General features: G+C 34.3%; 1 protein-coding gene across 4 annotated transcripts in view; it reads right to left on the reverse strand.

Annotated features, from left to right (window-relative positions):
• The window catches only part of LOC122181899 (fibroblast activation protein alpha), a 39,722-nt gene that overhangs the window by 25,582 nt on the left and 3,056 nt on the right, over positions 1–11,084 (reverse strand). For 3 of the 4 annotated variants that reach the window (XR_006179618.1, XR_006179619.1, XM_042874747.1), the window contains exons 3-8: positions 5,263–5,358; positions 3,221–3,315; positions 3,008–3,082; positions 2,770–2,822; positions 1,562–1,634; positions 644–764 (exon numbers count right to left, since the gene is read on the reverse strand). Coding sequence is in view for 2 of the 4 variants with exons in the window: in XM_042874747.1 (XP_042730681.1) it covers positions 644–764; positions 1,562–1,634; positions 2,770–2,822; positions 3,008–3,082; positions 3,221–3,315; positions 5,263–5,358 (513 nt within the window). In the remaining 2 variants the exon portion in view is untranslated. The remainder of the gene's footprint in view (positions 1–643; positions 765–1,561; positions 1,635–2,769; positions 2,823–3,007; positions 3,083–3,220; positions 3,316–5,262; positions 5,359–11,084) is intronic. The other variant, XM_042874749.1, reaches the window with a different exon arrangement.

Here is an 11,084-nt window from a genome sequence, read left to right on the forward strand (position 1 = left end):
AACTACATGACAAATCACGAAGAGGATCCAGGGAACTACAGGCCTGTCAGCCTGACCTTGGTCCCAGGAAAGGTTACTGTGAGACATGGTTTAGTGGGAAATATTTGTGACAGGTTAACAGTTGGACTGGATGATCTTAGAAGTATTTTCCAACCTTGATGATTCTATGATCCTATGATTCCATACTTTCAGTAACATTCTTCACTATTTTATCCAATTTGCCTTGGAATTTTGCCTTGGATTTGCCTTGAAAGCTCATGAGCAGTGCTCAGATGTACAAAGATGGCACGGTTAACAACAACACATGATATAGAAAGGGACTAGCTATATTATGTGAAAGAAAAAATATTCTAGTTTGAATTTGCCACCTTCACATTTGAATGCCCCCTGGCCCCTTACTAAAAGACATTAAAAAGTACGTAGTGATTAGTATACATCACTTAAAACAGTTTCAATAAATGTGACTCCTTTCTCATTCTCTCTCCCCAGAATAAGAAGTACTTACTGGTTCCAAGAAATCCTTATATGGAATAAATAAAGTAATTCTTAGGGCTCTAAAACCATTTAATCAATGATTTAGAAAGGATTATGAGAATTTAGTAATGTAGATTTCACATGTTGTTGCCTTTCAAGATTAACTTACCTTCATAGACCCAATCAGGTATCCCATTAAATATTTCATTTTCTTTTCCATCACTAGTTAGCTGAATTGGTGCCTCTCTTGGACTTTGTTTCAAATAGATATTATTTTGGTAAACATATGCCTAAAGATAAGAAATTTTTTATGAGTACATGCATCAAAAAGAGGGGTTGTCAGATTTTTTGCAGTCAATTTTTTTTTTTGAATAACTGTATTAAAACCTTTGCAAATACTGCAAGAACAAGTACTTCTGTAAATAATTTTTTTCTTATAGGACAAATTCTACATTCAACTATGACTCTCTAATGAAATATAGGACTCTCCTATATAAAAAATATATATATTTTTTTTCCATTTGAATTGTTATTTCTTGTGAGTTTTCTGAAATTAGTATGATGCTTAAAGTATATTTCTTGCATCAATATTCCAAGAATGAACATTTGTAAACTTTCTACTATAGTCAACAGGTCCATAAGAATTAGTAAGAAATAAAATAATTTGAACTATTAAGTAATAATAATAATAACAACAACAATAGAGATTTTTTAATAAAATTTGAGACCACATTTTAAATATGAGATCTTTAAATATCCATATTAAATTCATATGTTATATGGTGTCAAAGACAAACTAATTATTTTTCAGGCCCTGAAAACTGTATTTAATCCTTTACACAGTTACTTTGTCGATGCTTGATACAAGACTGACTAGCTAAGTAAAATACATACTGCCATTAAGAATGCAGATTCTTACATTGAAAAGAGTGAAGTTAAAATTTCACAAATGAAAAACTGTTTGATTTTTTAAAATCATTCTTGTTCATAAATAAGTTTGATACAAATAGGCTTGTCAAAATATGGCCTAATGAAACAATAACCAAAAGGCAAATAAAAGTCTTCTAGCCTTCTTATCTTTACTGACCAATTTATGTCCAACGGGTGACCAGGATATATACTGAATTTTATGTGGAAGCTGATTTTCTGTTACAAAACCACTAAAAAAAGGGAAAGAGGTTGAAATGGCTTTATGTTAACAGTACAAATGCATCATTACACTGTACATTCATATAAAACTCTTGAAGGGCTATATTTTTGTTTCATAAACAAAGCAAAATTAATGTAGGCAGTGAGGCATGCAACATTGTAATTGTGTGCACAATGTGTAACTGAGTGCTGGTGCAGCTGAAGCCTTAGAAAATACACTCAGCGTTCTAAGAAGGCAGTCTTATCCCTTTCTAAAAACTGCACGAGCATCTGCAGGCATTTCCTCAATCTACTATTTGCATTGTAGTTTCAGCAAGCCTCAACAATCAAGGAGGCAAGAACTCAGTGATCACATTGTATTTCCCAGGTTATAACATGCAGAAGCAAGTTCAACAGCAGAGTTTGAGCATCTATTAAGGATCCACAGAGCCACATGCAGTAACTCTCTACTCACTTAAGCTAGTAGTAATTCTGTCACCTTGAGCCAAGAGTTTTCCAAGAATGTAGCTTAGTGCAGTCCCTGCTCAGAACTAAGAAGCTTTTAGTCATTCTGTGACTTCTGGCATAAAAACATGAATGGGAAAGCAGATGGCCTTTAGTAGAAAGCAAAAGAAGAATGGTCTGGGGAAGATCTTGGGAAAGAGACCAAATGCCATGGCAGGAGCTGAAAGTTTCTGGGGAACCCAAGACTTTACAAGTTCACTGAAGGACATGTGAGATTTTTAGGAAAGCTGAAGATTGAATTAATAAAAAAAATTGATGAATTAAGAAAAAAGAAAAGGGAAGGAGACAGCTGGTGTGATACTGAAGTGGACTATAGCAGCCAAAAAGGGTGGGATAAAACTATGCAATGAAAAAAAAAAGAAGGTGAGAATCTTGAGCAGTCAAAGTTTTAGGGTATGAAGTATAAAGCAATCCACATATTTGGATGAGTAGATGAATGGACTGTAGAATTTTCTCAGAGGCAAGAAATCTTTTGATTTTTCAAAAATAATAGATAACAATAATCAAGTAAACAAGTGACAGTTTCAAGTAAAAGCCAAGCAGCAGATAGTCACATTGCTATAGAATTTTTCAATGAATTGCTTGCAAGTATATTTTTACAGAGCATCACCATAGCTCTTCGTAAAAAATACCACGCCTTACCCATATATAAGATCATAAATGTGGTATGATGCAGTATAAGAATATCTCCACAGCTGCAAAAATTAAGCAAGAAAAAAAAAAATTAAATTGGAAAAAAAGATGATTTAAGTAACAATCATCAGATGGCTTTCACAGCCTTTCACTTTACTCAAGAAAAGACTGAAAAAAATTCATGCATAGTAACCACACATACTGAATGAAATCAAACATTTCATTAAGCAACATATAAAATAATTACCTTTGAATAGTTGCTCTCCAAAGCTATGAAGTATTTGTCTGATGATATCACATAATTTGAAGCATTAACTTGTTTCTGAAAGGTTAAGATGTATATTAGATTCTAGCAAACACTATGAATTGATTTGTCAAGTTTTAATTTGATTACTTTTAAAGAGATACTTGGAGCACAACTGCATTTTACTGCCTTTTTATTAGTTGAAAAGATACATACCATTGTGCTGTTGGTCATAATGGTAGTTACGTAGTTCATGTCAACGTTGAAAAGAATAATATCATCTTCTGGATTCTGGTGAAGATATTCACTATCTTAAAAACCAAGATAAATGGGCTGTTACTTCACAAAGAAGATAAAATAGAACAGACCTGTTTACCAAATTATTCACTACCCTTGTCAGTAAGTAGATTTTGAGCAAATCTCTTTAAGTATCTACAAACGCACAGAGGAGAAGTTTTCTACTAATGATGCCAAGTTTTAACAGTTGAAGAAGGTTTCTTAATTATGTTCTCAAGATCATACATTGCATACAGAATCAGCTAGTTAGCTTCATTATAAAATGCCAGATTTTATTCTCAATAGTACATGATCAAGAATACTAGGGACAGATCCATCATATCCCAGCATCACAATATAAAAGCTATTATGAAAACGTTCAACATCCTTGCTTATAATTTTACCAGAATATTCTCATTTTTATAGATTTTAGATGTAATAGCAATACCATGTAACTGTCAGTATGTAAATAACTGCTCTTACTCACATTGCAATGATCCTACATAATGAAGGTGAGTGGCCTCCAATGAGAACTGAATTTAATCCTACCTGTGCTCAAGACATGAGCCACAGTTTGGTAGGATCTGAAGATGAGAATTTTAGTTCCACTTCATAATTCTCATTGCTATAAATAGAGATAAGGAATTGCATGCTGGATGTAGCTTAAGAGAGAGAGAGAGTAACAATTTAAAAGCAGTCTGAAACATTGTATAAGGTTTTCATTAGGGAGGAAACTAGATCACTCTTGGACATTTAGCAAACGCTTACGTGATTTGAGTAAAAGCATTTGTGGTTATCTCAGGCCCCTTATAAAAAGTTATTCAATTTCAGCTCCCTGCTTCAGAAGAAAAGTAGGCATATGGAATGCTGTAGGCATGACTATCTATGGAATTTATGGCATGACTTTTGTGTGAGTTTTGTGACTGTTAAGACGGAAGATAAGCCTAAGTGAGGAAGTTATAAAGAGAGAATGTGAATATCAGGTTTAGGTGGTATGCTGCCTACATACTTCAGAATTCATACAGAATTCTAACAAATGGTGACCTAATTTTTAAATCACATAAGTCATGTCTACATACTTCAAATTGCTAACTGTGAAACTAAAACTGCTGTTAGCAACGTCCTGGAGGGCTTCGGTTCAGTTCTAAAATTGTGGGTTTAAACTAACTTGATAAGACTCCATGTAAATGGGAATTTGGTTTTTGTTTTTGTTTTTTTGTTGTTTTTTTTTTTTTTTTTTTGCTTCTACTGATAAAATAATAACTGCTTGAGGCAATGCACAGATATGAGTGTAGTACTGCAAGTACTAGAATGTAATCCAACCTACCAAAACCTTCTGGTGCTGCTGCAGTTCAGTGATAACAAGAGTAGTATTTTGGACACACATTGACACATACATCAGCAGCAACTAACTTTGTGTCTTTATCTCCTGTGTTAAGGAACTTGATTAGAAACTCATCCTTACTTCCTATGCATTGCTTTGGAACTCAAAATTTTAGCAGTGTTTGTATTTCCATATATAAGAGATAAGAACAGGTTGGCTTCCTGCAGTACTAAGTAATACTGGAAACAAAAACAGGGCCTGCAATACAGGCTACCTCAATTATAATTAATAGCAAGTGAAGAAATGCTGTGACAAGCACAAAAAAGGGAAATTCCTTAAAACATGACTGACACATTGACAAATTTCTTTACCATGATGTATTGAGTATGACAGTAAAAGAAATACAGCAACAAATGGCTCTGTAAAATGATAGTTTATGCTTAACTCAAATATTTCTGTTGCAACATTGAATACTAGGAATTTCTAGAATCCCTGACAGAGGTGTAAATTTAACCTTGAGTTTTGAGTAGCAAATTGTTGAATTTTATTTTTAGCATTTATTTGGAGTAAAGCTGGAAGAAAAGTATATTTCTTAGTATGTGTCAGAAAACACATACTAAAAATGCTTATGTACCTCAGAGAAAAAAAAATTACTTACCTGACACCCAGTACGGAAAATATGTTTTATACTGAAAATTTCCATTCAAGTAATCATCCAGTGTAAGAGCTCTAGGACCATCAGCTGTGGTGACAACTTAGAATGAGACAAAAACCTTCTGTTAAAGCAATGCTGTTACGTGAAACTTTTAAAAAAAATCGTTACTTAGTTAAATATTTCCTCTTATCTACACAGGCTGCTCTGAAAGCAATACCTCCTATTTTATTATGTTGCTGTCAGAGGTGAATGTTGGTGGGATGGCAGAAGAGACTGAACCTTCACACCAACATTCAATTACATGTTGTTGCAGTGGAACAGATGGTTATAGGGGCAATCTGACACAGTAGTGCCTGACATGGAAGCGTGAATGAGGCAGAGGGGTGGAACTGAATTCCTCCATGCAGAAAAAATGGCATCCACTGACATTTATTGACACTCATTGAACATTTATGGAGACCCCACAGTGGATGTGAGCACAGTGAGGTGGTATACATTTCATCAGTGGTAAAACCGACATGGTTCATTTCTGCTGGTGCAGATTTTTAGTGTTTTAGCTGAGAATTTGCTCTATCACATAGTGTTATTGTGCTCTTTTTTATCTGCTATAGTTTCCACAGAAACAAATAGGAGGCATTACCTTCTGACCAACTTACTGTTGTGGTTTAACCCAGTAGGTGGTTCAGCACCACAGAATCATTTGCTCACTCCCCCCTGTCAGTGAGATGAGGGAGAAAATGAAGAAAAAAAAAACAACAAACAGCAATGTAGAACTCATATGTTTAGAGAAAGCTATTTACCAAGATAGATAAAAGGAAAATAGTCCTGACAATATATATGTGTGTATATATATATATATGTGTGTGTGTGTGTATATATAAGTTGGATGCACAAGGAATTGCTCATCAGCCCATAGCCAGTGTCCAGCTAGCCCATCAAACAGCAGAAGAGTGAGACGCACTCCCATCTCCTTCAGAACTCTTTTCACATGATGTCATATGGTATGGGATATCCCCTTGGCATGTTTAAGTCAGCTGTCCTCATTCTGTTCCCTCCCAGCTCCTTGGGACCCTTGCTGAGAATGGCCTTGGCTCTACACAACACTGCTTTGCAGGCAACTATAAACATCAGTGTGTTGTCAATGATGGTTTTCTCCCTGAACCAAAACATAACATCATACCAGATGCTCTGAAGAAAACAATTCCATCACAGCTGAAACTAAGACAACTGCGTATATTTAAGTACCGAAGAAGAGTGAGGATGGCATAATCCTGGAATCATGCAAACAGCACAGAAGAGAGAAAAATTCTGTGTTAATGCTCTTCACCATCTGAAGGATTCTCCTTTAGAGGTACGAAATTAGGAACTAGTTAGTTTAATTAAGTTCACCCAGAAATTTATTTGTTGAGATATATTTACTTGTATACCTTGGGACTACAAGGAAAGCCTCTTACTTACAAATGGCAAATCAAAGTTTTCTTAAAGCATAGGTTTCTTGGACTTGTTTGAACTTATGAGCAGAGAAAACTATTTTAATAAAGATCCATAAGTATTCAGCAGAAATTCAAACAGCAGGTCCATACAAACCTTTACTGTCAAATCTAAAAAAGCCTCATCAGTTCATGCTAGAAGATGGATATGAGAACACCAAAAGGATCCTCATCCACATATATTTCTTAGTAGCTGAATGAAATAAACAGACAAGGCTACAAAGGATCAATGTTGAAAAGTAATGAACAACTGAGCCCAAGCTTCAACTTTTTAATCAATGCTTTAAGGGCACATTGACAATGATTCCCTAGAGAAAACAGGTGCTCTGACATTTGATTTCCAGCTAGATCAGACAGCTACATTAAAAATGCACAAAAATTCAGCTGGTTTTGTGGCTTTTCTTTGTCTGTTTATTTTAAAGATGAAAGCACTTTAAACTAGAGCAAGGGTTCCAAACAAAAAGTAAGGGCAATCAGCTCTGAAGAGGGAAATGCTGAATTGCTAAATGCACAGAAATGGAGAAGAAAAAAAAAAAAGTATTATAAAAATGTAATAAACAAAACAACTATAAAAAGAAATAGCATAAAGTTCTCTAGGCAAAGATTATTCAAAATGTTTAATCTCCAAGACACAAGAAAAGAAAGGCATTTTTCAAATTTGTCAGCTTTCAAGGCTTGATAATTTATCTTCTTTGAAGTTAAGGCAGATTTTGTCATGGTTATCAGAGGTAGAGGAGATGTCACAAGGAGCCTCCTAGATTTCTGCCACTTCCCCTGTTTGCTCCTTCAGAGTTCTCACAACACAGCCAGATAATCAAAATGACTCACTGCCCTCAGGTTTCATATGCTCCATCACTTCCTCATTACAACCTCCCTCTCAGCTAACATCACACTCACTTCCTGGGAAATGTTTCTTCATATTCTCTCCTTTGGTACTTTCTAATGATAATCCCTTCTTTTTTCAGATATGTGACTATTACTTACTGTAGAATACACATGTCAGGTTGACTTCTAACACTATCCTTGTCTGCACTAACGCAGAAGAAAACTGTCATGAGAAATAAAACCAAATGCCAATCCATGAGTAAAAACCTATCAGTATAAACTCTGAGGTAGCAATGTGTCCAGAAAATATCCCCAAAAGTTCAATAAGAAGTTAATTCCTCCTGTTAGTTCCATGATAGTATGTTACTGATCCTTGATACATTAATGACAAGCACAGAAGATAGCAAAACCTTTAAAAGTGCACAGAAAATTTCAGAGGATACATACCTACTTATATTTATACCAAGTGATGACTACTTATTATCAGCTTCCAGTTTAAATTCTCTAAATGAATGTCTATCAGCTAAAGAAATCCATGATAAAAATCTATTTCCATAGCTGTGTGTAAAGGAGGCTTAAATTTACAATCCTGTTTGATAGCTTTATCTGGTAAAATCTCCTTATTCCTTCTCTCAGCTTAATAGGAATTTTTAGAAAAGCAACACCACAAATATCTCATCAGTGCTCTAATTTTTACAGCTCTAATTTAAACTTTACTCTGCACACCATCTCACCCTTGCTTACTTAATATTCTGTGATAATTTATTATGACTGCTAATTATTTTCAAGATATGTCTACTCCTATCCGAATTCCTACCCATGGATTGAAAAAAAAAAAAAACAAAAACAACAAAAAAAAAAAAAAAAAAAAAACAAAAAAAAACCTGAATGCGAACACAACTTCATTTGCTTAACTTTAGTTTTGAATGCTTGTTTCTAAGCAACTAAAGATACATTTCACTGCTTTAATTGGGAGCAGCAGTTTTAATTGTTCGCTGTAATTGTTGCCGATTCTTTCTGTAACTAAAGCCTAGTTCAATAATAGTACTTGAAATCTCTGTTCACAGAATAGATCCCCACAAGAAAAGTACTTTACACATTTGCAGTACTATATAAACAGCAATTTGGATCGTAGTCAGTAGGCTCCACAAGTTTTTGTTGTGCTTCTTTTCTCTGTGAAATCACAAAAAAGATAACCAGAGACAACAATGAAGCCAACCACAAAAATGGCAGGTTTTGAAAATGACCAAATTTCGACTTTGCTTTCTTCCCTTTATTGCCTCACCATCTTATTTTAATGCTTGGTGGTCCATTTTCACTCAACTACAGGGTGCCACTCTGTATTTCTCTTGCATATTACAAAAAAATAAATAAATTCAGAAAATGCAGAATAATATTGTGCACTGAACTGGTTACTTTGCTTCACAGTGTAACTTTGTTTTTTAATATTCCATGGTCATAATTAAATGCATTTCAGCATATCCTATGTACACATATAAAACTGGCATTAAAAGCCTGTAAACACCTATTAATCATCACTGGTTCTAGGAAGATACCTTCTATAGTGTCCAGTTTGTTCTATGGGAGAATTTAACAAAGCACAGACAGGAGAAATTTTAGCTATATTAAAAATATAACAACATTAAGCACTGTTAAATTTAGCTTGCATTATCTGGAATACTCCCTTTAATGGCTGGATGTGGGTAGCCCAACAGAACTCTTGTTTCAGACTTGAAAATCCTCTTAGCTTGTTCCATAACATGTGAATTCATATACATTACGTTCTTCTGCCAGATTAAATCACGTGTAGATAAAAATCAGAAAGTATTGTGGTTTCTGTGTTTATTAATTACCTGTACTTATTTTAACTTATGTATCTACAATGAATATTTATACGTATCTTATTTAGCAGCCATTGCCACACAGTAATTAGATGACTTGACAAAACGAAAGTGGTTACTGTTTTCAGACAGCCAGCTTGCAGACAGTACTGTATTCCCTGCAACATCAAGACGCAAGGGCTTAGTCTCAGGCCTCGGTCAAGAGTGTAATGGGAACAGGAACACTGATGAGTCAGGGTTCTGGATGTTCATTAAAAATAACACAAGAAAAAAATAATGCTTCTTGTGGTTGTGTTCCTGCTTTTCAGGCATAAAGAGGTATTTTATTCCTTGCTAATGCTGCTGAAGAACAGGACCAGTTGCACCAGTCTACATGGGAAAAGAACCTTTCTGAACAGCTTTGAGTTGGGTTATCATATCAAGGTAAGTCACAAAGCATATTCATAACTTGGAGAAATGTCAAAAAAATGTCACTAGTTTTGCAGTCATCTGCAATTACAATATTGACATTGCCCATACTGCTCTTCTTAGACTCTCAGAAATTGTATTATCACTACAGCTAAATACTTCCCCCATACTATCCTCTACAAGACCAAAATATAAAAAATAAAAAAAAAATATCCAGTATAACCTTTGAGAGATTTTCACATTTTGATACACTTCCACGTGTAAAACGAAACCAGATACCATATTTTTGAAAGTTTCATTAAAGTGAAATAACTAGAAATTTAGCAAGTCAGAGTTAAATTATATCTTTCAATCTTCTCAGTATTATAGATGACATTTGTCTTCGCTGAATTATTATGCAGAGATATAGTCTGTTTGTATCTATATAATATTTAATAATTAATCTTTCCAGATCACCACATCCTTTCGGTTAAGCAGTAGCCAAAGTGGAATGTACAAACAAAATTCCATCTCTATAGTTACTTCCTGTCTCTCTTTCACTTGCAAAGTTTGTAACCACAAAATAAATTTATAGTTCCTCCAGACTATTAGGAATCCAGAAATATTTAGGTATTTAAACAGACGACTGCAGTATTTGCAGTTCCAACAGAGAATAGGAAGCCACAGTCAGACATGTTTGACATAACTCTGTATTCTACAGTTGTCTGAAATCCTCCTTCGAGAGTATTCTGTAAAGAAGACAAATTCTATTTCATCCTCCTGGATCTAAATGTGATGTTCAACATGATTAGTTATTAAGTCACTGTTAAAAGAAACTACAGATGACATTAATTCTCTGTAATGGCTGAAGCAGCTCAGAATGAGACCAGTCAGCTGATATGTGGTAACTTTAGAAGGGAAAAATACATTCATTTCCTCCTGCAGTACCTTCCAGGATATTTAGCAACTTCTTCAGGCTGCTAATCTAATCCTCATGGTCCACTGTATTACTCTCCTCACTTCTTTTTAAATTGAAATTTCATCAAAATATTCTGTCCTTTCTTAATGTGTAAACTTGGTAAATCTGGCTCAATACTACATTTATCTAACAATGAAAGCTCAGATTTGACCATACTTACTCAGGCACCCTATCATGGACTGTAAAAGTCACCACTAAACCTATAACCCTCAGGTTTGTTAGAGAATAAATAGTTACATTAGAATTTATTTTTTACCTTTTTTTTTTTATATATATATATATATATATATATATATATATATA

The sequence above is a fragment of the Lagopus leucura genome, unplaced genomic scaffold, assembly GCF_019238085.1.
Source record: "Lagopus leucura isolate 7727_CA_CO unplaced genomic scaffold, USGS_WTPT01 Super-Scaffold_100012, whole genome shotgun sequence".
NCBI lineage: Eukaryota > Metazoa > Chordata > Aves > Galliformes > Phasianidae > Lagopus > Lagopus leucura.